We start from the raw sequence: 27,369 nt of genomic DNA, 5'->3' as shown, positions 1-27,369 counted from the left end.
CATCCCTCCCACAACAGCCACATTCCAGAATACGTGTAATGTAGTGTCTCTCAAAACTGGTGTAAATTCACTTGAATACCTCCGAGAACTTTTTCAAATTCGCAGATACCGTATTAATTCCATTATTGTTATTTTTAGATTCAGAGTACATTTCTGTTTTCCAATTTGGTAATCAAATATCAAAACATTAAAATGTACACGCACAAATAACCTTAAATTTTAGGACCAAATACAAATTTGGATTTTTAAGTTTGAAATGCTTTGGTAACAAGCATTAGTCAAGACAAAGAATTGAGAGTGTCATAATTATTTGTCAACTGTGGTCCTCTTGAGCCATTTGAGACATTTGTTGTGATCAAGGGCTATATAAATAAATTATAATTTGACAAAGATCAGTCCAGGGTCTGATCAATCAACATTAATATGCTAAGGCCCATGTTTATTTATGTAGCATTAGCTCTAAGACTGCAAGTGAATCGATAGTACAAAACAAAAATACAAAACATTTATTTTTATACAAACATCTAAAAATGAATGTATAAACAGAATACAAAAATACAAGCCTTCCTTTACATGTTCAATAAACTGCAGAATGAGTACTATTATTATTTCTCAAGTATTTAGTGTTTCACAACATTAAATATCAGGCAGAATTATTCACAGTAAAACATATAATAATAATAATAATAATAAGACATAGGCTTTGTCATCATCATTGACTCGACAAAAGCCTAATTGTCATCACACCCAGCTGCGTATGACAAAATTGGTAACATGTAGAAAAATATAAAGACAGCAGTTTCACGCCTTAAAAAAATAATTAAAATAGTACAAACATTGGATAGATTATTGGCTGGCTGAAGCATGCAAATGTTCAAATATCCATTATAAAATGATACCAGTAATAGTAGTTGACAGGAGTGTTGATTCCTCTAAAGACCAACAATTTAAAAAAAAAAAAACTTTACATGATTACGCATTTCTTTTCCTGGCAGTTTTAAGACACAAAAATACTAGGTGGTAGAGCGTACCAAAATAATCTGAGTAAATATATTAATTAACGTTGTTCCTCTTAGTGGCATGAATATTCTCTCTGGATTTCTTTTCTACTTCAAAGAGACCACCACTAAACCCAGTTTTGGCTCTGTATACCTGTGAGATAAAAAGATATAAATATGAGAGCGACAACACAAAAAATGTAGAGTAGTATGTGTAACAGTCTATCTGTAGTACCTGTAGTCATTGTTGTTGAGGTACTTTATAACGGCCGGGCGAACGCGGGCCACGCCCCCCTGGCTGTGGTTACCTCTTCCCGTGATGACACAGAGCTTCGGTCGACACAGACCTTGTTTACAGTCTGCGCAAGCAATTGAAAAGAATACACTTTTTAAAAAAAAGCACACCCCAAAGGTACGCAGACACTGTAATTATAGTCACCATTTGCCTTTTTTAAACTCTAGATAGCATACTATTCTTTCATGTTCAGACTCAATTCCACCTACCTGCACTTTTGTCATGAAGGATGTGGCGCAAATGCTCCAGGGCTTCATTCACATGCAGCCCATGGAGGTCCAAGATGTTCCTAGGTAGGAGCGAGGAGTTGACTCTCTCAAAGATCTGAGCAGCTGCACGGTGGTTGGCCTCATGCATCTGCTGACCGTGTAAGTGTCCCTATTGGAAAAGGTGTTTTTTTCATAAGAGCAGCATTTATGGACATTTGGCCCAAGATATGACTATGGAACACAATAAGTTAAAGGGGCTGTAAACTCAAAGTAAAAACGAATGTTCATATATACAGGTCTGCATTTGTGTGGCTTTTAATGAAGTCTTTTTCGTCTCTTCATTTTTCGGTAGTTTAAAAAAACATGTTTAGTGCATTGTGGGATCCAGGTAATTTGCATAGTAATGGTATTGTGGTATTGGTCCATGGCAAAATGGAAAACCCACGACATATATAAAAGTAGGGGCGGATTGAAAAGCAGTGACGACGCTTGGTTCATGACAACAATGTCAAGACAAAAACAGTCAAAAATTAGACCAAAGATGTTTCTGCCTATAACTCAAAATAAAAAATTAATTTGGTCTTTGGGTTCAAACATTTATAGCAATCATAAAGCATTCGTGTCAGTACCATTGTAAAATGGGGCCCCTATATTCATGAAAAATTCCGCACAGCGTATGAAAGATTCTAAATAATTCATTACATGGTACTATGGGAGAATGGAGATAGATGTTCAGACCGTAATTCTCAAGGTGGAAAAGAAAGAAGAAAAAAGGCTTCTTACCTGCTGTGCATAAAATGAAGCCACCTCTTTGTGCCCCTGTTTGTAAGCTGCTGCAGCTTTGGAAAAGCACTCAATTTGCCTACTTCTCTGCAGAGTGGCTTCAGACCTGAAGTCCTTATACTCAGGATCCTCAATGTCCTGAAACCTCTGGGATTGGGTCACGTCAGATTCCGGAAGTTTCTTAATCATGCAAAATAAAGTCAAATGAACAGCTTTGGTTAAACTAACAGTGGGATAGAGGAACTACATTTAGTGTTGAAAATCTTGTAGTACTTCACACTATAGCTGGTACCTGCAGGCGCCAAGGGCTCCAAAACATTTGTTCGTACGATGCATCTACAGTGGTACCTCGACCCACGATCAGCTCGTGGTACGACATGCTCGTGGTATGACGAAAAATTTGATCGAATAATTCGCCCGCGATACGATCAAAATTTCGAGATGCGACCAAGCCAGGTGGCCATGACATGAGAGGCTGTTTATCATTGTAGCGCACTGTCTTTTTTTGACGCATCTCTTTCGTCTAAACAGATATCTACGCGCACTGAACGATTTATTCAGACGAGTTTCGACCAGGAAACGCACAACGCGCATGCGCGGGCAAAAAGAGGGCTTTCTGGGTAATGAAGTATACTCGTGCACACAACACCGCCCAATTTTAGTTATATTAAACACATTTTATTACTATTAAACCACTAGTTATGTGTTACTTTGTTAATAGATGGCAAATCTGAAGAAAAATAAAACATTTTTTCCAATCCAAAATCCTGTTTTTGGTGTGTTTTTTCAGAGGGTTGGAACAAATTAATTTGTTTTTAGTTCATTTCAATGGGAAACATCCGCTCGAGTTACGAAAAGCTCGACATACGAAAAGCTCGACATACGATCTCAGTCCCGGAACGGATTAAGATCGTATGTCGAGGTACCACTGTATTTGGCTTTAGTTTGCAAATAGCAGTTACCTTTTCACGCTCTTTGCTTGGAGTTCTGTGATGGTCAGATTGAGTCGGTTCCGGAGCTACGACGGTCTTGACAGGCTCCTGGTCTAGTAAAGAGTTCAGAAAGAGCTCTGTCTGGGCGAGGCAGCAGCTGAAAGATTTATTAAACAAGAAAGCAAATTATCCATTGTAAAGAATTTCATTGGTGTTTTAAAGTTCATGCAAATAGAATCAAGTGACAAAGGTGGATACAAGTCTAATCAACATTCGAGTCTTACTTATGATCCCTAAAAATATCCTGAAGAAAATGTCTGTCAATGGAAGGAAAGCGGGAGTAGAGCTGGTCCTCTTTTAGTATGGAGGACCCATCACGCCTGGTCACGTTTGCACGATTTTGCCTTGCCTGAAACAAATTGGGTCAGATGCTACAGAGGAAAATCAATGAGTAGTGTAGTAAATTTAGATTGTATTACCTTTAGCACATTTTCCTGCATCGCCCGTTCCTCTTCCATAATGTCCCGCAGAGACACGCGTGGTTGGGAAAAAGTCCAGTGATCCATTATTGGCATGCCTGGATCTTTGCCACTGAGAAAATGTGAGGATATTTTGCCCAGCTGAGCTTCACGCCGTGGTCCTGCGGCTACAGTAATGAAGTTGTTCAGATGTAAAACATGTCAGATATCACTTAAAATACATATCACCAAGTTCACCGTGAGATTGGTAATGTTTGCTTAAAAGCGTTTCTAATCCATGACCACATGTAATGTTCTGTTTCAATTTTTCAACCCCAATTCAAAAGGAAGCTGGGACATGCTATAGATATAAATACATACAGAATACAATGACTTTTCAATCTTTAGCTCTTTTGAGTTGGTATTATCAAAGGAAGTTGGGACATTGGTGATAGATATTGGTGATAGATATAGATAAAAAGAGAATACAATGACTTTTCAATCTTTAGGTCTTTCGAGTTGGTCTTATGCGTAACTTACCATCCAGAAGTAACTGGTAGGAGAGAGTTGCTTGTCTCCGCCGTTCCTGTAAAAACAACAGGTTTAGATCCACTCAGCTAGGACGAAAATGAGGGATGCAATGGGAGGGAAATGTGTAAGAACCCTTTACAAGCTTTAACGAGCTTTTAATAAATAAACTTTAAAATTGTATTTAATCTTGGAAGTTGAATTAAAATCCATCTAAGTCACAGGAATAAGACAACAACAAAATAAGACATACAGTTAAGTATTAAGTTTGTGACCCTTTAGTGTTCCTGTTGAAATGTGAAGTTTGATCTGGAAAGTTGAGTTGGTCATCTTCAGCAAATCAGAAGATAAAAATTAATATCATCTGCTTAAAAACTAATGCATAAATGTGTTTTTACATAAACAGGTAAAGGACACATCGATTGGACTCTATCTAGCTCACAAGTGGACTGACTCCAATTAGCTCTTAGTGAATCTGTAGCATAGAACTTCACTTTCTCCTTCCCCAATGTTAGGTTCTGCAAGTTATTTGCACTGGTTTGTATAATTCACCTGGATAGTTTCTTTCCACTTCTGGTGGAGCAGTTTAGCCATGTTCATGTCCATCTGCACTGCATATTCTTCTGAGGAGCATGTACCTGAGAAATGTGGGCACATACTTAATGAATAAATGAATTCCATTGATAATCTAAGTCAAAGATCGGCGTAAAATGAGTAGTTGTCATTGTTACCTGGTTCGACTCCCACAGGGCCAAACAATTCAGTTAGTTGCAGGGCCAGTTCAACAGAGAGTTTCAGCTCCACAGTCTGAATGTCTACACCTTGACTGCTTTTCTTTCCAATAGTCCTATGATCCTTTTGCTTTTGTTCTCTCTCCAGCTCTGCCAGCTCAGCCTCCAGCAGTCGGTGGACCTCTTCCAAACTTGCAATCTCCTCTGGAGTTGTAAAACTTGAGTCCTCGATTATTACATTTTGTTCAATGTCACATTTTTTTTCCAAAGTAGGCATGCTGAGACTAGTTGAGACGATGTGTGAATTTGTATCTGGCTCCCTTCTTGGAGACGCCTCAGCTCTAAAACATAGTGACTCATTATCGGAGGACATTGGACATTGTTGAAGCTCTTCGCTAACGGTAGTCTGTCCTACATCAGGAAGTTCATCTCCCAACTTGGTGTCTAACGCTGTTGCTAACATTATATTGCTCTGCTCAACTCTAACATTTTGCTCCTCTAGCATTTCCTCTATTACATCTTCATCTCTATAGAACCTTTCCCCAGAGTCTAATAAGAGGTTGGTTGTCCATTCCAAGTCTTGGTGGCATTTGTCATACAAGTCCTCCAATGTATCCAAACCAATTAATTTAAAATGGCGACTGAGTATGCTCAGACTCTCAAGACGACTTCGAGCTGCTCCCAATTCATGATCCTCCACCTGTGTGCTCTTCTCATGTACCACGCGATATGGGACTGTATTGTGCGTAGATGGGTTAACTGCAACCGCAGCAGAAACTGCAGCTGCAACCTCTGCCACAAATCGTGAGGACACACCACATAGGATTGCGATGTCACTGGAGTAGCTGGATGCAACGATTGGATTTTTTGATGGGCCATCTTGATGATTAAGACGCCAAAGAAGGGCAAAGTCCTGAGGTTCTGTCTGAGTGTGAAAACATTTATCATTAGAGAGGTTTGAGTCTGTTTGCAGATGGGGTTCATTCATCTTGGTGCCTAACTCTAATGTAGGATGGAAGCTTGTGTCACAGTCAGTACATGTAGTAATGCTACTCTGATCATTGTCAAAAAATTGTGATGTGGTATTCAGACTTTCATGTGATTTGCCAGAAGGTGCAAGACAGTTCTGAGTGAAGGTGAGGGCGAGCTTGCACTGTTTCGCTGATCTTCGAACCTGACGCTGCTTTCGCTCTGGACAATGTTCATTGAGAACACGACTCTCTGGTGCTACAGGCTCTCCACAAAAATGACCTTGGCAAATATCAACAGATTGTCTGCTATCAACATGTGCAGCCAACTCATTGGTTGCCAGCTCTGTAGCACACTCAATGCCACAGCTTTCTTTCAGCTTTGCATTTTCAGATGTAACACCTGGCTGGTTATCTGCAACAGCATTTGATTCTTTTTCACAACCGATGTCTAAAAGTGATGCTGTATTTTTTTCATTTTCACTATTTAAAATATCACTGGTATCCTGATTAAGGGCAGCAGTTTTCCAATCTAAAACACAATCTGGTAAATCACCTCTGCCACTCTTTTCTAATGTTGTGCTCTGTTTTTCTTCCTCACTCTTAGACCTACAGCTCAGGAATTCTTCAATCTTGTCATCATTCTCTAAATTCTGCCCTTGGCAAAGAGAAACAGGTGAAGAAGAAGAAGAACCGGAATAGCAAGTGACTACACCAGTCTGAATGAGATCAAGAAGTTTCTGGAACTCAGTCAGATTATCTCCAGACTGCATTTTACCTGTGTCATTGTTGACATCTTTAGACAATGCTGTGAGTTTACTTTCATCACTGCTTTTATAACTTTCTTTTTTTCTTACTTGCCGCTGCTCAAGGGGCCCATCAGAGGGCCAATCGCCGACAAAAGGTAGCTCTGCAGATATCTTTTCCTCTTCCCCAGCTAGCATTGGTACCGCTTCTACAATTGCCAAGCCTTCTGTCGGTTTTATATGTTTCTCCAAATCTGTGGAATCAAGCCTTTTGGTTGTTTTTTCCCTTGGTATCCTTTGTTTGATAGATTCAGAGAACGCCACAGGGACTTTATTACTCTGGTGGTCTTCATTCATCACTAATTCAACAATACAATCAGGTACCCCAAGCTGTCCACCAGATTGACCTAAAGCCTCCAACTCACTATCATCATCATCCATGTTGGTGTGTTCTGTGGTATTTTTAGTTAGCTGTAAATCAAGCAAATTTCTTGATTTGCAGTCATCATATTCCAACTTGTGTGGCTCATTAAGATGAACAAGAGATGACACATCAGGAAGAGAAGAAAAGAGATGAGGTTGGCAATGCTTTAGTTGGTCCATCACTCCAGGTTCACTGACAAGGTCAGGACATTTTGCTTCAGGAGTCACAGACCTATGAAACAGAAGATAAGAATATGATCTCTACATTGACTTCCAATCACTGACAAAAGGTAATTTTATTATTGCAGAGCGCAACACTTGGCCTTTATTAAATTAAATCAGTTAGTTTACTTTTGCTGACTATTTTCTTTCCAATCATGACATGTGCTATTTAACAGCAACATCTAAAAGCGGGGATAAAAACTACAGATAAAACATAATATTCTGCGCCTTGGTAGGCCTAGTAATATTATCAGCTGTAAAAAGTTTGTAAAATCTGCACAAAAAAGGACATCGTCTGTCATATGGTACAGAAAATAGTGACGCTGTCTTCCCAATTGAGACTTACTGTATCCCTTGATTCTCCATTTGAAGGTGCTGTTTCCACTCAGGCATTTGTGCCCCCATGATGGACTTAACTGTTACAAAGCGTTCGTAGTTATCAAGCATGCGCCGAATCGTTTCCACAGAAACACCATGTTTGCTACGTCTGCACAGGTACATACACAGAAAAAAGGCCCCAAAAATGTTACAGTGCATATCTTTAAGGAACTTTTCTATTTTTACATAATTCCTATTTCTTGCTCACCTCTCTAGCTCTCTGGGCTTATTCTTCCACCAAGTGTCTGTTTCACGAAAAAGCACTTTGTAGTTATGTTTCAATGCCTTTGAATGGAAAAAAATACAATAATAACGTGGGCAACAAGAAATCAGCATTTTACTAAAGAGATTGGAAGCAGTGGGCTGACCTGGGCCACATAGGGCTTCATTTCCCAGCCCTGCATGTTTGTATTGTCAATTATGATGGGGTTGGCACCTCTGTCAAAAGCTTCTTTTGCTATTGGGTGGGGGGTACAATGACAGATAGAGTACTTGAGGCATGTCTCTTAATTACAATTGCATTTACCTACCTTGCTTGTGGTTCCATTCGTGAGCTTCCCCCAGAGAAGCAGGATCAAAACGATAGTGTCCTTGATGAGTGAAGTAGTCATCAGTGCTCAGAGCAACCCCATTTGGGTTATGTTGAAGATAAGATCTGCAGAAATGAATAGACATGGTAGGAATATTCCTCAAGACCATTAACAAAGAACACATTTTTCAATACAACATAACCTATATGTTTCAGAAATTCAAAGCAAATTCAATCAGGCTATCTGGGCTTCTCTTTCAAATAAGAAATTAATCAAGCATGGCAACCAACCACTGTGAAACTAAATGAAACACTACCAAGAGTTTCACATTTGAATAATAACTGAGATACAAGCGTAAGCAAACACAGTAACTATAATTTTACATTTAAAATAGTATTTGAGATACAAGTTAATTTGTCCAAATAACAGCCTTGTAACTCAAAACATTGGAATTAACAGGAAAGCCATCAGGCTGTTGCCCTCCTAAAAATGGTTTTAATGTCCCAAATTGTTTTGTGCAACCCCATCTATTTAGCATTACGGAAATAGGGGAATATTTTTATAAAGCTTCCACAAAGGTGGATGCATTAATCAATAAAGAAAGGGAAAAACAAACACTTTGTTGGTGTTACGCTTGTGTGTCAAAAACTGAAATCTAGTGGCCATCTAATACAAATGTCTACTACTGTTAGTGATATTCTTAATTTCATACCGTGCCAAAGTGGACTTCCCACATCCGGGTGGCCCACGAAGCAACACCAGAACCTTTCCTTCCAAATGAAGCCTGCTAGCTCGAGCAGTTGCAATTCCACCAGGATTATGAGCAGCCACAGCCCAGGATTTGGGAATCATTGCAGGATATCTAAGAGGTGCTTGACAGACCTGTCCTTGCCCTCCCCAGGGGGAGTGATGTGGAACTGGAGGATGTGAAGGTGCAATAGGAGTGATAAAGCATGGTCCTTGCTTTCCATGTAAATGAGGAGAGATGGCATGTGAACGAAGATTCCATGATGCTGTGTTCCCCTGAGAGCCAATTCCTGCTGGTATATTTTCAAAGACCCCAGTCTGTTCTAAAAGGATTTGCGTTGGTTCGTTCTTTTTATACATCTGAAAGGCTGAGGGACGCCCTGAAGCGCCGAGATCCAATGGCGGTTTGGGCCGATAAGGATGCTCTTGTGTCATCTGATGTTTCAGATCCGGAAGCAATTTATTGTCCTCGCCGCCACTGTCTAAAGTCTTGAGCCGGTCAAATGAAGAGGGAGTTCCAGAAGGCCACAAGGCTCCGTCAAGACATGGCCGCCCAGCAGAGCCTCGCCTAAACTCGGGACCCTGACACTCAGGGTAGACCTGGTCTAGAAACTGTTGTGGAGGGAAAAAGTGTGGTGCCATGCCAGCTGACAAATGCTGGCTGTTGGGAAAATCTCCCTGCTGTGCAGAGAGGTTCTGTAGACCCTGATCAAGTTGAAAGTCCAAGTCTTCAGTCACGACACTGGTAGACAATGGAGATGAGAGCTGTTCTGACAGTTCCAAAGAGCTAGAGTCTTGAGCAAGCTGAGAAACATGTTGAGGACCTAGCAGGGCTGCAGCAGTGCTCTCAAAGCCGGACACTGAAGACGGGACAGAAGCTGCACATTCAGCAGCAATCGACAGTTCCGACAAGGAATCCATGGCGTTTTCAACTACAACACAGATAATTAGTTAGTTCATTGTGTTTATGATTTAAATTCACCACTTAAATTATTACTCTCAAAGACGGACATAGGAATTGGAACAACAATAAAAAAAGAAGAAACTACATTATGCAAAAAATTCTAATGCAACAAAAATTTATTAGCCAGAGAATTTCAGACAAAACCTTATATCAAGTCTTAGTTGTGTTCCAAAATATGTTTTTTTTCCAAAGAAATTACAATAATTGTAATGTGTCAAGTCCTTCCTATATTCTCCAAACACCAAAGGAAGTCAGCACTACCTGTGTTCCAATTTTTTTTAGCTTGAGCAATAGACTTGGTCTAATTTTTTGGCACTCAGTCAACCAACTAAATGTTTATGTTTCTATCATTTACAGGTTGTGCACCCACACACCCATTCTTACTAGACTTGTTTTGTAATTATCCGGATCTGACACTCCCAACTTCCAACCAAGGCTATGAACCACAAAACACATTTACCGGAATTAGATTTCAAAGGGAGAAATCCCTTCTTCATTTCACTTGATTATTTTTTACGCTATTGTTTCCCCGCAATGTCTGCATGCGAGTATAAAGCAATTGAAAACATATGTATGAATATGTGGCTTGATTTTCCTTTTGGAAACTGTTTATGTAAACGACTTTGTGCAGCATTTTCTAGACATGAAAAGTGATACATAACTAAAGCTTTCATTAATAAATTAATATATGCTAACAAATCACTGAAAAGGCAACAAGGAAAGTCACACACTTTTACAGATTTGCCTTTGGGATGTGCTGGAGAAAACTGGAGCGGCCTGACACAACCATTGTCAATGCAAGATTTTGATTAAAACTAAATGCAACATGGGATGGAAACATACCTGTCAATTGATACGTTTCCCCATATTTTATACCTTGTTTTGATCATTTAAATAGCAATTTCGTCATACGCAGCTGGGTATGATGACAATTAGGCTTTTGTCGAGTCAATGATGATAACAAAGCCTATGTCCGATTATTATTTATTTTAAATTGTTTACGACGTTTAACAACTTTTGTATGGGATTTTTTAAGTATGTTTTTTTGTAAAACCTGTTTTACCCATTTGGGCTCTAATCCGGATCGTCTTGAATTTCATACATACAAAAGGCGCACCGACTGATTGGGCAATTTTAGACTTTTAAGTGCGTCCTATTTGAGTAAATATGTGCCACGTTGCATTTGTACGGTTTATTGTCACTTAATAAGGGGAATTGCAATTATTAATAAGGGGAGCAATTGGCCGAGGTTGACAGGTATGTGGAAATAAATCTTGTCACATTGCATAACCTTAGAGACAATTCCATAGTGAATGCTGCTGTGGTTCAACTAAATATTAGTGCATGATTTGTTTTAGATGGTGTATTTTTTTTATTATTTTTTTTTTATGGAGGAACCAGGGGAAATTCGTTGGCCTGAAAATCTTCATCGAAACATAAATGGCATAGTAAATGAAGGTAGTTAAACTTGTATATAGCGCCTTCTGCTCTCAAAACACTCAAATCGACAGTGGCAAAATTGTGCCTTTATCTTATCAAACACTAATGAAAGAAACCTCTTTTGCTCTTTAAATGTACATACTTAAAATAAACTCCTGACAATTACTCTATTCACAGAAACGATTTGGTTTTACCTTTAAAATCAAATTCAGACAGCACCATGAGTACGACTTCAGGGTCCAAGAGGGAGAATATCTCTCGCATCTCTTGCAGGGTTTTTTGCCTGTCGGAGTCTGTTTTCTTGGGTGAATGGTTGGACATCAAAGCGACATTGTAACCCTGAAGTGGTCCACGACCGAGGTTATCCCCCGAGAACGCCCCACCGGGGATTCTGTTCGGGCTCTGTTCGCTTTTCTTTTTCCGAGGCATGTTGACACTTTTAAAATAAGTCCTTGACTAGTTTCCTTAGCAAACTACGCGGTGATAACTACGTAGCAGTTAAAAAGCATCCATTTTGAGCAAACATTCGCGGCAGAAGAAATGCTGTGAGAAAAAAATAAATCCATAATAATATAGGTCCATTGCTCAGATATATCAAGGAGATACAAACACGACAGTGGGAGTCATCTACAGTATAAATGGCCGACATCGGAAGTCGTAACGTTGATTTCAAAGTAAAAGTTCTTTCCGATGTCTTAAAACAAATTTCAAAATATAACTTTTGGAAGACCCTGGAATTTGTTACCATGCCAGGTACTCAAGTAACAAGCCAAATGTTTTGAATGTGAAAGTGTATAAAAAACAGATTTATTATTTGTAATGTGCAAATAAAAAACAAATAAACAAAAAGAAAATTCATCCCGTAAACTTGATATTTCACAGGCTAATATGAAATAATGTTGCAGTAAAAACACACCCATACATGGGGGCAAGATTAGTGTCCAATCAGCCTACCATGCATGTTTTTGGAATGTGGGAGGAAACCGGAGTACCCGGAGGAAACCCACGCCGGCCTAGAGAGAACATTCAAACTCCATACAGGTGGACCGACCTTGATTTGAACCCAGGACCCCAGAGCTGTGAGGCCGACGCGCTAACCACTCGCCCCACCGGGCCGCCCGATAAAAGATATATGTATACTATATATATTGGTAGTATTTTAGAATCATTCCATGCATTTGATAAAGTGGATGAGAGTAAAATTGAAAATTGAAACATGTATATTGACTACTATGTACTTAATTATTATGTTGACTACTTATGTATTGCTTATTTATTTATTATAATTTATCTGTTTGCTGTTGTTATTTGTGCACTTCTCTACTTATTTATGCTGTGACTACTTATTATGTTGACTACTTATTTATTATTTATTACTTATTTATTGATTATTTATTTGTCTGTTTGTTTGTTGTTATTTCAAACATCACAAAACATCACAACTTGCACAAATAATTTGTGCAAGTTGTGATGAAAGCTTTAAATCTCATTATACTTGTATAATGACAATAAAAGCATTCAATTCAATTCAATTGAATTGAATGGCAGAGACCAAATGGTTCACCTGTCTAATCACCTTATTTTTAGTGTGTTTTTTTAGTGGATCCAGTATCACTGACATTTCTGCATATCACCCTGTGCCCGGCCTGGTATTTGGAAGTGTAGTACCACAAAAGGGGGCGCTCTCCACCCAGCCGTCACACTAACAGAACCGACTGAACGGATAGAGCTTTGTGCCGAAAACTAAACCCAACCTCTGTCAGCCTAATGAATTAAATCGGCCCACTGAAGAGGTAAATAGTAGCAAAAGGATGCCTGCAACCGCGCCGGAATTATTCGCGTGCTGTTTCGAAACATTTGCGTAAGCCATTCGTTTTGGGTGCTTCAGATTAGTCCGTGAACGCAAGTTACTGATAGCAGCAGCAGCTCTTCCTATGTAAACTAGCGGCAGATGTGTTGAAGTACAAAAAGAGAGCTTCAAGTATATAAGCTTCGTTTTTAAACTTACCAAAGTTGTTGCGTTTGTTGGAACCCTCGAGATCTAGCCAGCGTCGTGGGTGTTTTACGCTTTTGCCATGGTATACTTTAACTTCCTGTGGTCGTCTATGGAGGGAGATGTGATAGGCACCTTAAGAGTTTGCGGCCTAGCACTAGCAAGGAGCTAGCTAGTTGGCTAACTCGCTGTGGCAGCTGCTAACCGTGCTTCCCGCTAAATGCAACGCCGCTAGCCAATGCTTTTTCCTCAATACCTCCTTCGCAAGCTAAGTTGCTTGCCCGTGTGACAGGAGAGAAACCAAGCGATTCACATATGGTATTTAATGTAGTTTTTCGCCAAGCCCCATTCCGTCCGGATGTGACTCCTCTTTTCAAATTGTGCACTTGTATTAGCTTGATGATGTTTTGAGATGTAATTACGAAAACCCGTGTTGGGTCTGCCGCTGGGGCATTTAGCATAGAAGCTAATAATATGCAGTTATCTGCTGGAATATTAGCCTTGTAACTTCAGTCTATTGGTCAGATCCCTGCTATTGAACCGCCAGTCGGCATAGGAGGAGTTTTTGTTTGGGATCGAACGATTAGAGAAAGTAGCAGTGCTCCAAATGAGTTTTTTTGTAAGTGTGGAGGCAGGTAGTGTTGAACTTTTGTTTTTCGGCCCATAGAGGCCAGTAGAAGACCGCTTGGATTTGACATCTACAAGTATGGAGTTCCCGCAGCAGCAGAAACCGGCGGGCGACGGGAAGATTATCTATCCTCCGGGAGTCAAAGAGATAACCGACAAGATCAGCAACGATGAGGTGGTCAAGCGGTTGAAGGTACGCATATGCGATTGCTCTTACTGTACTTCTGATAACTTTACCCCTGGTACCATGCCAAATCCCTCTTATAATTTAACCAGCTAGGTCTTCCATCCAAGTCATATGAGAGCCACACTACATATCTCTATTGCAGTAATGTTTTTAGAAAGGGTGGTCATAAATGTCTCATTTCCCCCAACACTGAACCTGCATATTATTGGTATTAGGTCACTAGATGTTTCTTGCATTGTGTAGTATCAAGTAATAAACTGTGTGACTAACCGCCAGTCCAGGGTGATTTATTTTCCCTCTCACCTAAAGTTATCCCTTATCTCATCTACAACCCTACTGTGTAAGGCTTTATAAACCCTACAAATTATCCCACAGTTTTGATTATGTGAAATGCAAATAATCTGTCCATCAATTTCTATATGTCATTATTTTTTTCATTTGTACACAAAACACTAAAAATAATGATTAAAGTGGCTCTGCTATTGCTATGCTGCACAGATGGTGGTAAAAACATACATGGACATGGATCAGGATTCAGAAGAAGAGAAGCAGCAATACCTTGGCCTAGCACTCCACCTTGCCTCAGAGTTTTTTCTAAGGAACCCAAATAAAGATGTTCGACTGCTTGTGGCCTGCTGTCTGGCTGACATCTTCAGGATCTATGCCCCTGAAGCCCCCTACACCTCTCATGATAAACTCAAGGCAAGGAGCTCACCTTTCACGCCGGTTATAATATTGAGTAGTAAAATCAACATAATTGGCCAATACTTGGCAATTTGTTATTTGGTTGTCTCGGTCTGCAGGACATCTTCCTCTTCATCACAAGACAGCTGAAGGGACTGGAAGATACTAAGAGCCCTCAGTTTAACAGATACTTTTATCTTCTAGAGGTGATGCTAAGAAACATTATTATCCAAAATTGGCCGAAATAACCAATGTTTCATTCGAGGTTTAATGAATTTGTTGTCTGTTCATGTAGAATCTGGCATGGGTTAAATCATATAACATATGCTTTGAACTCGAGGACTGTAACGAGATCTTCACCCAGCTTTTCAAGACCCTCTTCTCTGTGATCAAGTAAGAACTTTCAATTAATTTTGCTTCAAACATATTATGAGCTCCTAATCACATCCCCCAGTAAAAAGTTATGTATTCAGTCCCGTGTGTTTTTGTCTGTTGGTTTGTGTTCAAGATAAATCGGAAATGAATAACGGCTTTATTATCAAACTTGCAGGATGTTTGTAACATGAAACATAAGAGGTGGTTAAATGTTGAGGTCCTAAGGTGAAAAGTCAGAGATCAAAAAGCTATTTTGCAATAACTTGATAACATTACTTTATTTGATTAAATTTGCTGGCTAGATAATATAATTAGAGAAATAATGATGACTTTTTTTGAGCAGGAGGGCAAAGGTAAAAGAGATAATAAATACACATCCCTGTTACCAAATAGTGGTAATTCTTTGAATTTGACTGCTTAGGCAGATGTTTACTGTGTGAGTGTTCTTCTAGCACAAGGGCGCTCACTTTTTTTTGCTCCATGATCTACTCTACTTTTCAATGACCCAACCTCCCGTGATCTACTGTGTTGTTAGCGTTAGAATTCGGGGGAGGGCAAAGCGGTCCGGGAGGCCCGCTGCGGGTGCAGCTTTTTGTTCCACGGACATTTTAACCAACGAGAAGCACCTGACTGCAATCCACTGATTGCACTTCGAACTTACCACATTTGTGGAAAGCTATCACACGTGACTTACTTCCAACTTTTGTTGCTCCAAGAGCTACTTTTCAAGGTGTTAACCTTCCACGATCTATCTTTGTTTACAAAGCTCAGCAATTTTGTATATATATATATATATATATATATATATATATATATATATATATATATATATATATATATATATATATATATATATATATATATATATATATATATATATATATATATACCTCGCATTACACTCTATCTACAATGGGAGCGACAGGGAACGGGGGTGAAAATCCACTCTCGATTCACGCTAGATCTTACTGCGGACATGCCAAATAAATAAGCACCTAACTTTGTTCCTATTACTTGCCACTCGGTCTTCACTGTACTTATTTTACTGTACTGTATTTTGCAACTGAGTCATTTCAAAAAGCCATTCAACTCTGTCTCCCTTCAGTAACAGTCACAATCAAAAAGTGCAACTTCACATGATGGACCTGATGTGTTCCATCATCCTGGAGGGAGACGGAGTCACACAGGAACTGTTGGATACCATCCTCATTAACCTCATTGCTGCACACAAGGTGAGAACTGTTAGAGTGGAATTATGAATATTTGCACATTTGGTCGTTTTCCTTCAACAAATTTGATACAGTGCTGTGTAATTTTCACCAATTTGTAACTTTTTTGGGGGGGACAGAATCTGAACAAACAAGCATACGATCTTGCAAAGACCATTTTGAAGCGAACCGTCCAGACCATTGAAACATGCATTGCAAATGTACGTGGCTACTTTAAAATACCGACTGTCTGAGTGATATATATTGATTTACATATTAATCTTTTTTTGTGTATTTTTGTTAGTTTTTTAATCAGGTTTTAGTGATGGGCAAATCATCCGTCAGTGATCTGTCCGAGCACGTCTTTGACCTCATTCAAGAACTCTTTGCCATCGATCCTTTGCTGCTTACATCTGTCATGCCTCAACTGGAATTCAAACTCAAGGTTAAAAAACAAAACAAAACACCAATGTTCATGTACAACTACATTCATTTCATTCATATCTAGATAAATATGTCGTAGCATATAGTGTCATTCCGAGTGTTTCACTTAATCACTTATTTAATAATATGTTGTTTTAATCACTATCTAGAGCAATGATGGAGAAGAGCGTTTGGCTGTTGTACGTTTGCTAGCAAAGTTGTTTGGTGCCAAAGACTCAGAGCTGGCCTCACATAATAGACCTCTTTGGCAGTGTTTCTTAGGACGGTGAGTTACCTTAAACCGTAGGCAGATTTGTTGACCAAGCTCCTAATGCGAAACTCTCATGTCAAATAATCATTTCTCATGAAACTAAATGGAAAGACCTTTAATTAAAATCCATTTTGGGGCATATATCACCTTCAATGGCCTTTTTTGCAAGTCTTCAAGTCACTGCTAGTTATTATATTTTTTGGGGTACAATTAGTGAATGCTGCTGTGACTGTCTACACATTACTAGCTTTTGAAGAAAGATAGCCAGTCTAGAATTTAGCCATCTACTTTCTCCTTGATTTTTGTTCATGAGTTACTTGTGTTTTCCCTCAAGGTTCAATGACATTCATGTTCCGGTACGGTTGGAGTGTGTAAAGTTTGCCAGCCACTGTCTCATGAATCACCCAGATCTGGCAAAAGATCTTACAGGTGTGCACATTTTTTAATATTGACTTTATATTTATCTTACTTTGGGTGCCTCCCTGTAATTCAATCTACTTCACACATGAATTCTTCTAACTTCTTACTCAGAGTTTTTGAAAGTCCGTTCCCATGACCCTGAGGAAGCCATTCGTCATGATGTCATTGTCACCATCATCAATGCTGGAAAGAAGGATCTTAATTTGGTCAATGATCAGCTTTTGGGCTTCGTAAGAGAGCGGACGTTGGACAAAAGGGTGCGATAATGCAGTGTAACGTATACACAAAATGCCCCGAGGCAATTTCTGAACCACGCTTGTAGCATTATACTACATGACCTTTAAATGGAGTTTATTGAGGAGGTTTTCTCATTGGTTTTGCTGACAGTGGCGAGTACGCAAAGAGGCGATGATGGGCTTGGCTCAGCTCTACAAAAAATACTGTCTGCACCACGAAGCTGGGAAGGAATCGGCCTTGATGATCAGCTGGATCAAAGACAAGTTGCTGCACATCTACTACCAGAACAGCATTGATGACAAGTAAAAAGCACAACCAAAATCACTTAAAAGAGATAGTATATAAGGTACTGTTGCTTAGGATGGCTTGACAGTCAGTTGTGACGAGTTTGTTTCAGGGATTGCTTTTAAAATGCACTTTAGCATCTTGGTTTGAGTATTGGTAATGAAATGCAACAGTAGACCCTCGGTGTGATATTGACTGATACTGTGTTTTTCAGGTTATTGGTGGAGAAGATCTTTGCACAGTTCATGGTCCCGCACAGCCTCGAAACAGAAGAAAAGATGAAGTGTCTCTATTACCTGTATGCCTGTCTGGACACTAATGCTGTCAAGTTAGTAATCCTGCATAATTCATTTTTATATCTTTTTTTCTTTGTGCTATTCCCATTCACTTCCCATTTCAAGATGCTTATCCTTCTCATTTGTGCAGTGTTTCTGTTCTGTCATCTATTTGCTGTCGATTTTATAATCGGCAAAATGCACGAAACTATTAGAAATGAAAACAAACACTGATAATTTGACGTTTCTGCCCATAGTATTAGATAAATATCATCAAACGTAAATTAGCAACAAAGCAAAGGCTGTGTTAGTCAAGCATCGTGCCTCACCTTTTCTTTGTTTTTTGTAGGGCTTTGAATGAGATGTGGAAGTGTCAGAATATGCTCAGGGGCCTGGTCAAAGAGCTGCTTGACCTACATAAACTACCGGTGGTGTGTAGACTCATCGGACACTTTTCCTGTTTTTAACATGGATGTAATATTTTGTCATCAAATATCAATATTTTCTTCTCTCCTTTAGTCTGAGGCTAATAACACTGCCATGTTTGGGAAGCTGATGAACATTGCAAGTCAGTAACCCATCCATATGATCGCTATTGTTTCATTGAAAACCAAACATTTAAAAATAAATCAAAACTGTTTTTTTTTTTGCATCTTCAGAGAACTTGCCAGATGCAGGGAAAGCTCAAGATTTCATGAAGAAGTTCAACCAGGTCCTCGGTGAAGATGAGAAGCTCAGAGTCCAACTCGAGATGCTCATTAGTCCGACTTGCTCCTGCAAACAGGCTGAACTCTGTGTAGTGAGTGAATTTGAAACGCTGCATTCAATAAAATTAACAGACATTGCTGTTTTGTAAGTTGTATGCCATGTGCATCACGACTTTTGTAAGTGGAAATTGCCATCCTTCCATTATAAATATCTGCTTGTCATAAGGGTTAACACCTGATAAATACACAAGCTAATTTCGGGACACATTTTTGTATTTTACTAGAACACATCAATAGCTGAGATAATGAATCAAACCAGCAAAGTTGTCATGGATTTATTAATAAATATATTAGCCTTCATCTAGACAAGATTGTAACTGTACATAATTACTGTTACAGAGGGAGATTACGCGGAAGTTAACTTTTCCCAAACAACCGACTAACCCATTTTTGGAGATGGTCAAGTTCCTGCTTGAACGCATCGCCCCTGTCCACATCGACTCTGAAGCAATAAGGTGTGAAAAATTCTATTATTTAAACAATTGTTGTTCTTTGTGAAATTTGATGTGGTACACTCACTGTAAATAGTACCACTTGTATTGAGGCTTCATGCTCATGTTTAACATTGTTACACCATCAACTGATTTTTTTTTCATTCATTGAGACATCGTGTGGTTAAGGAGAGTAACTGCATCCTCAGCTCCATTTAAAGCAGGGGTCTCGAACTCAATTTACCTGGGGGCCGCTAGAGGCCGAGTCTGGGTGAGACTGGGCCGCATCAGGATTTCCACAAGAAAAGCACTGATAAAACATTCAGTTCTATGCTGAGAGCAGCGGAGGAGTGTGCGCGCCGAGCGGAGTGATCGGCCTCACGGCTTCTCCTCCGCCCAGCTGATTGGAGGAATGAATGAGTGAGTGAGCGAGGCACTGGACAGCCCGGCCGATGTCCCGCCCTCCAGAGCCGTATACCTCACCGTGATTGGTTCATTCAGCTCCGAACCAAAGTTCCCTCTAATTTTTTGTTGGTCTGAGCAGAAAGACAACCTCCCTGAGCGCACTCGGATGATTCGCCTAAAGACGTTTCGCCGACGGACGTTTGACAGACGGGCAGGTCGCCGAATGGACGTTCCACCGAACGTTCATTCGGCCGAACGGAGGTTTCGCCGAAACAGGATTCGAACGCTCGCCCCGCCGGATCGTGTGTGTACAAGTTTTTCAACCTCGGCCCGCGGGCCATATACGGCCCGTTAGGATTTTTAATCCGGCCCGCCGCCGGTGTTGTCCAAATTATAGTAAAAATCAATGTTCGTCTACCATCAATGGCAGTCCGGGAATAAGCACTCTTGGGCAGGCAGATGTAGCAGAACCGAGCCGTAAAATGACAGCAATCGGGTCAAATCCATCCTAAAACAGCATTTAACGATTAAATACAAATACTGGATGATATCGCGATGGAGGCAAAAAAACGTCTATAGACGTCCATTCGCCAAACGGCTCAAAATGCTCTCAAATTCGGTCAAATCCAGCTGAAAACAGCGTTTAATGATTAAATACAAATACTAGTATTTGTATTTAATCATTAAACTAACAAATACTAGTACGACCTGTCCGTCTGTCAAACGTCCGTCGGCGAAACATCTTTAGGCGAATCATCCGGTCACGACATCATCATTGCTCGCTATCGGCACACCAGTATCACACCTGCCACAAGCAGGTGCATGTCAATGTTCCCTCTAATTTTTCATGTAAAACATGCTGTAAAACAAGAAAAACATGAGTGGACAGAGCTACTGCCACTGGCTGCCACTTAAACGGCGCCATCATGGGGAAAGAGGTAAAAAAAAAAAATAATAATAATAATTAAAAAAAAAAAAAAATCGATCTTTCATATTAAGACGGGGGCCGCAAATTATCGTCCCGCGGGCCGCACGTTTGAGACCCCTGATTTAAAGTTTAACCTTTTCTGGATTATAGAAAGACACCATTGGATAGATGTTGCCATGGCTTAATAGATTGTTCTCATGTTTCAGATGACTTCCCTTTCTAGTCTTAAAATTGAAAATGAGGTTTTGCTTTTTTTTAAAACATATTAATTGTTAGGCTTTATCTTTTAGTGCTTTAGTAAAACTGCTCAACAAGTCAATTGAAGGCACAGCAGATGATGATGAGGAAGGCGTTACGCCTGACACGGCCATCCGCTCAGGCTTGGAACTACTAAAGGTGCATTATACCAGAAGAGTCCTCCTATTTCATTTTTTTACGTGTCCATTTGATGTACTGAATATTGATCATCCATCTGTCATTATGATCATTTACATTTTTTCCCAAATCTTTATTTAAAGACACTCTTCCTAACTACTAACTAACCACCTATATCGTGCTGTTTAGGTTCTGTCATTCACACACCCCACAGCATTCCACTCATCAGAGACCTATGAGTCTCTTCTCCAGTGTCTAAAAATGGAAGATGAAAAGGTGGCTGAGGCAGCGATACAGATATTCAGAAATACTGGGCAGAAAATTGAAACGGAACTACCACAGATAAGATCGTACGTGATGCTTGACATTAGAATCATGTATGATGCTAAAAGTTATGCCTAATTGATCTTATGTATCCATCAGGACTCTAATTCCCATTCTACATCAGAAAGCCAAGAGGGGGACACCTCACCAAGCCAAGCAGGCTGTGCACTGTATCCATGCCATCTTCAACAACAAAGAAGTACAGTTAGCTCAGATTTTTGAGGTAGAGTGACCTAACTTTAAATAACAATTTAATATTCATTTAACAAAAAACAACAACTTATGTACTCATATGTGCCCCGTATACCTACAGCCTCTGTCGCGAAGTCTAAATGCAGACGTTCCTGAGCAGCTCATCACACCTCTCGTGTCACTGGGCCACATCTCCATGCTGGCACCAGACCAGTTTGCCTCACCGATGAAGTCCATTGTGGCTAACTTCATCGTCAAAGACTTGCTTATGAATGACAGGGTCAGCAAAAAACTCATTCCTGTTTCACACTTGGTGATTGATTATGAATAATTGGTGTTTGTGTTAAGTACTGGTAGTGTTAAAGTAAGAGGAGTTTTTATTGTCCTTTTATGTCTCTAGTCAGTGGGAAACAAAAATGGTAAACTATGGACCACGGATGAAGAGGTTTCACCTGAAGTCCTGGCTAAGGTGGGAGACGCACACTCACGCACATTCTTACACCTTAAATCATTTGTTAGTTAACTTTTGCCCTTTAGGTATGATCTGTTGTATAATTGAATCTCAAACATTTGTTTTACATGAGAAACAGTGGATTGTAATTGCATGTTGCTGCAATAACCACCCCAAAAAAACGTTCGTTGACCCATTAACTCATTAACTGCTACTGATGACGAGATATATAGTATTTATAGAGTGTGTTCTGTTAGTTATTTAAAGACCTTAAGGGAATGGTAGAGAAAGAAGACATTTCACTGCCAAAGATGGTGATAGACATATCACCATCATGGATTCCTTGTTGGTTTTTTATGTTGAAGTTGACAATCGCAGGGCATTAGTGCTGGCTCCATACAATCATTGTGGTGCTGGCTCATTAAAGTTGACTTGGCTCGCAATCACAGCCAGCTTGTGCCAGGCACAGCCTCCACTGCTGAGTTGGCAGACTTTGCCGGCATCTAAATCTTGCTACATTTCATTGTACAAAAAGCTTAATGAGAATGTGGTCTGTGGCACAACTAAAGTTAGAGGAAGAGGAACATTTCCATAGAGAACTGCCCGGCTAAAAAAGCTAACGCATGGTCAAAAAAGGCTGGACAATTTTCTGAAGGGCAAATGTCAGAAAGCTGACATTTTTTTTAGTCGAGTTAAATATCAATGTCTTGTGCCAAAACAAAGGCACATTAAATAAAGTAAGACGTGCCCAAGTATTCATTTAATTGTGTGTTTATCTGATTGATCTTCAGGTCCAGGCCATCAAGCTGCTGGTACGTTGGTTACTAGGAATGAAGAACAACCTATCCAAGTCAGCAAATTCCACATTACGCTTACTGTCTGCCATGCTGGTTAGCGAGGGAGATCTTACAGAGCAAAAGAAAATCAGGTAACACCAAGCACAAAAGCACTCTCATTGTCAAGAGATTAACATGATTTAAGACTAAATTTGAATGACAACTACACCAGTCTTCTATTTATCTGGAGTAATTTACAAGGTTTTCTTTTGTCTTATTTATTTCTCCTTGCAGTAAATCAGACATGTCTCGACTCAGGCTGGCTGCAGGTGGCGCCATTATGAAGTTGGCCCAGGAGCCATGTTACCATGAAATAATCACACCTGAACAGTTCCAGCTGTGTGGCCTTGTTATCAATGTTAGTCTCACTTGTCATTACTGGGAACGTTTGCAATTTAGTGGACCACTGCATATTTGTAGTATGGCATTTGCACAATTAACACAGACCAAAAAAGGGGATGGGAGGGATTTTTTTTAACAGTGTAAATCGTAGTAGAGCATTGTAAAAGCATTATTTTTGATCGAGCTCTTGCTCTGTATTCAGGATGAGTGCTACCAGGTGCGGCAGATTTTTGCTCAGAAGTTGCACTTGGCTCTCGCTAAACTGTCCCTGCCACTGGAGTACCTGGCTGTTTTTGCCCTGTGTGCCAAGGACCCAGTGAAAGAGCGCCGTGCTCATGCCCGACAGTGCCTCCTCAAGAACATCTCAGTGCGCAGAGAGTACATCAAGCAGAACTCGCTCACTCAGGGTAAACCTGGTTACATAAAAAAAGATAAAATCTTCTGAAAGCTTACTGTGATCAATAATCTTTCGCTTCATTTTCACAGAAAAAATGATTTCCTTCCTTCCAGAGTATGTTGTTCCTTTCATGATCCACTTGCTGGCTCATGACCCTGATTTTACAAAACCGCAAGAGTATGACCAGCTCAAAGATATTAAAGAGTGAGTGTTTGGCTGTGACTTATTTTTGTACTTTGTTTACAAGTGACTGCTTCTCCAGTAAAGTTTTTGTTTGTTGCACTTAGGTGTCTATGGTTCATGCTTGAGGTGCTGATGACCAAGAATGAGAATAATAGTCACGCCTTCCTAAGGAAGATGGTAGAGAGCATCAAACGGACCAAAGATGCACAGTGTCCTGAAGACATAAAAGCCAATGAGGTAAGCAATAAATGTGAATGGACCAACTTGCAATGTACCCTTAAAGACATTATCTTGTTGTCTTTTCTCATGATATGTTTTCATTTTCAGAAGCTGTATATCGTGTGTGACGTCGCTCTCTTCGTCATCGCGAGCAAGAGCACCGCATGTCACCTGGATTGTCCAAACGAGCCCTTTATATGCCCCAAATTCTTCCTAGCACTCGACAAGGCAATACATGATATATTTCAAACTATTTGAATATCGTAAATTTGATTTTGTTGAGACAGCACTTTAGAAACTGTATACAGTAATCCCTCGAATATCACGGTTAATGTAGAAGACATGGCTACGAAAATCGAAAAATTGCATAGGGTCACCTCTATTATGACTACCTTTTTTTTTTTCTCCTCCCCCTTCAGTGCTGAGTCCTAGTAGCAAGAGTGGCTTCCGCTTACAAATTTCAGCATGGATTTTCACATTTTTATGAACTTTAAAAATAATATTAATTTTATTTAAATAATTAATAGCAGGAAAAAATCGCAAAAAGAGTGAATTTGCGATAATCGAGGGAAGACTGTAAATACTTTTCCTAGTCTTGTAATCACTGCAGTACATTGTATTTTATTTTTGACTCACGAATGCAGAAGGTAAATCATCGACACTCATTTTTAACATTTTTCTTTTCAATCTTATCTCTCCTCAGGACTTTAAAAATGACAAAGAATACTTGGCAGCAGACATGCGACAAATGCTGCTCACGGGAAAGGTAAATGTTACACAACATTGCTGAAGCTTTTTAAACAAGTTAATAAGTAATTACCGTTGCTGAGACAAAAACATACTTGTACAGTAAAACCCCATGGAATTATTTTGTAATCCTTTTTGATTTTCACATTTAAAGGTGCTGTAAAAATAGTTTTCATTCTAAATAAGATGTTTACTAAAACTACGCAAAAACTGACTACAATTTATCCCTGGCAGGATTCTAGGGGAGGGGGGCAGATCCTCCCCAACATTAACACATACACACACACACACTGTTTTAAGACTGTGCCATCTGTGGCTATTTGTCACAGCTTTAGTTTACTCATTGAATTTTCCATCAAGCTATGCCTACAGGTTAGAACCTGCCCTTGGCTGTGTATATGTGTTTTATGTTATTTAGCCTTTGTATAATACGGATGGCAAAACGGGCACCCACAATACAGTATAATAAGAGGCAGGTGCTCTATGAACATCGACGGAAAGCCTCAGAGGCAAGCGGTGCATCGTAGAGCAGAGTCCATCTTTAGGTCTCTGTGGAAACTCTATAGGACTGGTAACTATAGCCAAAACTTGTTTTCTGCAGCCCAAACCAGCTCCAGTGTTGGTTACTGTCAACAAAACTCTGACAGTACCAGGCAGGAAGCTCTTCAAAACAAATGTAGTCTCCGATACAAGTAATACCAGCACCAACAGCTCTTCCACTGTCAACAACAACAGGTATGCACTCTGCTGCTCCAGTTATATATTGTAGGCCACACTACATCTGAGAATTTTTGCAGAGCACAGTCTCGCATGAAATATCAACAAAATTGTGGAAGTATGCGATTGATCAATATTTTGCTTAGGTTCCCGTCATAGTTATATACTGAGGCAATAATCCCTTATGTTTTTTCCCTAGAAAAATGCATGGTCTTTTTATTGATAAAATACAGATATATTTCAAATTGCATTTTCATCTGGGAAGGGTAAAACAGGTCAAAAATATAAGTTGAGATATTTTGTCTATACTAAATTTTATACTTCCTACTGTAGAATGGGTCTGAAAAGTATTTTTGTGATGAACAGGAATTCCTTGTTCCCAGTGACTTCATTTGTGTAATTTTACCCTTGCAGTAAAAGTAATACAGCCACGGAGAGCCAAACGCAAGAAAATAATGAGAACCCGGTCATCAAGAAGGTAGATGTAAAGAAGGTACGCAAATTTAACGCCAACATGAAAAGTTTGCACTGCGTATTGAGACAGTTATCCTTTTCCTCCTGTCATAGCTCGAAACGAGTAAGAATGTGACTGCGGACGCTGGAACGGAAGCACCGCCTGCAAAACGACGTGGCCGCCCCCCCAAAATAGCCACAGCCGCATCTCCTGCGGTGGCAAGCAAAGAGACTGCATCGACGGGTGGTGGGTCTGGAAGAGGCAGGAAAAGAGCAGCAGACCCCAAATCCAATCCATCAGACTCCACCAAGATGTCAAAGCAGCAGAATGACGAGGGAACAAATCGACAGATTGACCTACAGAGGTAAAGTAATTTTCATTGGCACATCATAGAATGGAATGGAATAGTTTGGAGACCCCTGCTCTAAGGGAAATCTGGAACACCGTGAAGAGCAGGGGTGTCGAAATCAATTCCACAAAGGACCAAGAGGACCCTGGACTTTTTTTCCAAACAATATAACAAAGACAGCTTAACTAATGATTTTGATGCTATAATATGCAGCATCTGACTAATCAGCTGCTTACATTTCTACTGTGCTTGTTTTGTTCAAGGTAAAGTGTGGAGCCACAACTGGAGTTAAAAGGGCACAATTCCTCACAGCCTACCATGCCATTGTAAATGTTCCTTTTGCTTACTTCCTCCCGGACAATTATGGACCTTTTTCTCAAGTTCGTTACACAGATCTACATTTTACCAGCACATGGACTATCATGACATCCTAGAAGGTTTTTAAACACTCTGTAGTTATAATTTGGAGCTCATTGTATTTAGGTCTTAAACTTGTTATATTTTCTTCTTTTTTTGTTTCATGTTACCTTTTTTTGTGGAGACATTTTTAAGAAAACAAAAAAAACATGGACATTTTACAGGAATTTGAATCCGGTATGACTGTTGCTTATTAAATTCCCTGGTAAAAATCCTCCAGTGACTCATGGCTTCCTCCTCAATATTCTATTGGGTGGGGTTGGTGGGCTTGCGACTTTTTCTGAGATGTGATCCATTACTCGGCTAAATCTTTTTTTTATTATTATTATTTTGCTTGGACTTGCAATCAAAAGAAATGTGGTATGAGTACTGCAAAAATTTGATTTCCTGAAAGGAAACATCAGACAGAACAATGACTTGATATGAATATTATTTTCCTGTATGACACCTAACAACAGAGAATCAGTTTCATTCCAAAAAATTGGTTAGGTTGGAAAA

At 39.7% G+C, this 27,369-nt stretch overlaps 2 protein-coding genes across 6 annotated transcripts; one reads left to right on the top strand and one right to left on the bottom strand.

The window, feature by feature from the left end:
• Window positions 1-483: 483 nt before the first annotated feature.
• On the bottom strand, window positions 484-13,475 carry n4bp2 (NEDD4 binding protein 2). 2 transcript variants are annotated; one of them, XM_077605063.1, is made up of 16 exons: window positions 13,361-13,475; window positions 8,914-9,880; window positions 8,202-8,326; window positions 8,040-8,128; window positions 7,880-7,956; window positions 7,640-7,780; window positions 4,935-7,303; window positions 4,756-4,841; window positions 4,216-4,261; window positions 3,697-3,863; window positions 3,502-3,626; window positions 3,248-3,374; window positions 2,286-2,465; window positions 1,503-1,671; window positions 1,234-1,357; window positions 484-1,152 (listed from the first exon to the last, which is right to left on the bottom strand). In XM_077605063.1, exons 2-16 carry the CDS (start codon window positions 9,867-9,869, stop codon window positions 1,107-1,109), a joined length of 4,827 nt encoding a protein of 1,608 aa, XP_077461189.1. In that variant the 5' UTR covers window positions 9,870-9,880; window positions 13,361-13,475; the 3' UTR covers window positions 484-1,106. The 2 variants fall into 2 exon arrangements, with proteins under 2 accessions (XP_077461189.1, XP_077461188.1); XM_077605062.1 differs by lacking the exon at window positions 13,361-13,475 and adding an exon at window positions 11,547-11,989.
• On the top strand, window positions 13,028-27,085 carry pds5a (PDS5 cohesin associated factor A). 4 transcript variants are annotated; one of them, XM_077605066.1, is made up of 33 exons: window positions 13,028-13,145; window positions 14,013-14,165; window positions 14,658-14,861; window positions 14,963-15,049; window positions 15,139-15,236; window positions 16,324-16,450; window positions 16,567-16,647; window positions 16,731-16,871; window positions 17,020-17,135; window positions 17,455-17,549; window positions 17,652-17,797; window positions 17,928-18,079; window positions 18,277-18,390; window positions 18,687-18,768; window positions 18,857-18,905; window positions 18,997-19,136; window positions 19,444-19,559; window positions 21,159-21,264; window positions 21,433-21,593; window positions 21,667-21,790; window positions 21,881-22,039; window positions 22,160-22,228; window positions 23,002-23,138; window positions 23,281-23,404; window positions 23,591-23,795; window positions 23,875-23,989; window positions 24,073-24,205; window positions 24,296-24,415; window positions 24,891-24,953; window positions 25,536-25,669; window positions 26,066-26,144; window positions 26,219-26,469; window positions 26,718-27,085. In XM_077605066.1, the coding sequence occupies exons 2-33, from the start codon at window positions 14,052-14,054 to the stop codon at window positions 26,719-26,721; spliced, it is 3,846 nt and encodes a 1,281-aa protein (XP_077461192.1). In that variant the 5' UTR covers window positions 13,028-13,145; window positions 14,013-14,051; the 3' UTR covers window positions 26,722-27,085. The 4 variants fall into 4 exon arrangements, with proteins under 4 accessions (XP_077461192.1, XP_077461194.1, XP_077461191.1 ...); XM_077605068.1 differs by lacking the exon at window positions 13,028-13,145 and adding an exon at window positions 13,170-13,213; XM_077605065.1 differs by lacking the exon at window positions 13,028-13,145 and adding an exon at window positions 13,524-13,663 and having other exon boundaries at window positions 23,899-23,989.
• Window positions 27,086-27,369: the final 284 nt, after the last annotated feature.

Source organism: Stigmatopora argus, chromosome 7 (genome assembly GCF_051989625.1).
Source record: "Stigmatopora argus isolate UIUO_Sarg chromosome 7, RoL_Sarg_1.0, whole genome shotgun sequence".
NCBI classification, from domain to species: Eukaryota; Metazoa; Chordata; class Actinopteri; order Syngnathiformes; family Syngnathidae; genus Stigmatopora; species Stigmatopora argus.
This window is presented reverse-complemented; position numbering and strand designations above follow the sequence as displayed.

What these genes read in the sequence shown, in the direction of transcription:
- n4bp2 (XM_077605062.1), bottom strand. Translation starts at nt 11,781, where the DNA reads ATGCCTCGGAAAAAGAAAAGCGAACAGAGCCCGAACAGAATCCCCGGT. An exon ending in AAGCCCAGAGAGCTAGAGAG is followed by an intron (nt 7,781 to 7,879) that starts GTGAGCAAGAAA and finishes GTACCTGTGCAG; the next exon opens with ACGTAGCAAACATGGTGTTT. An exon ending in CCCTGTGGGAGTCGAACCAG is followed by an intron (nt 4,842 to 4,934) that starts GTAACAATGACA and finishes CACATTTCTCAG; the next exon opens with GTACATGCTCCTCAGAAGAA.
- pds5a (XM_077605064.1), top strand. An exon ending in ACCCTCTTCTCTGTGATCAA is followed by an intron (nt 15,237 to 16,323) that starts GTAAGAACTTTC and finishes GTCTCCCTTCAG; the next exon opens with TAACAGTCACAATCAAAAAG. An exon ending in AGCGGACGTTGGACAAAAGG is followed by an intron (nt 17,798 to 17,927) that starts GTGCGATAATGC and finishes TTTTGCTGACAG; the next exon opens with TGGCGAGTACGCAAAGAGGC.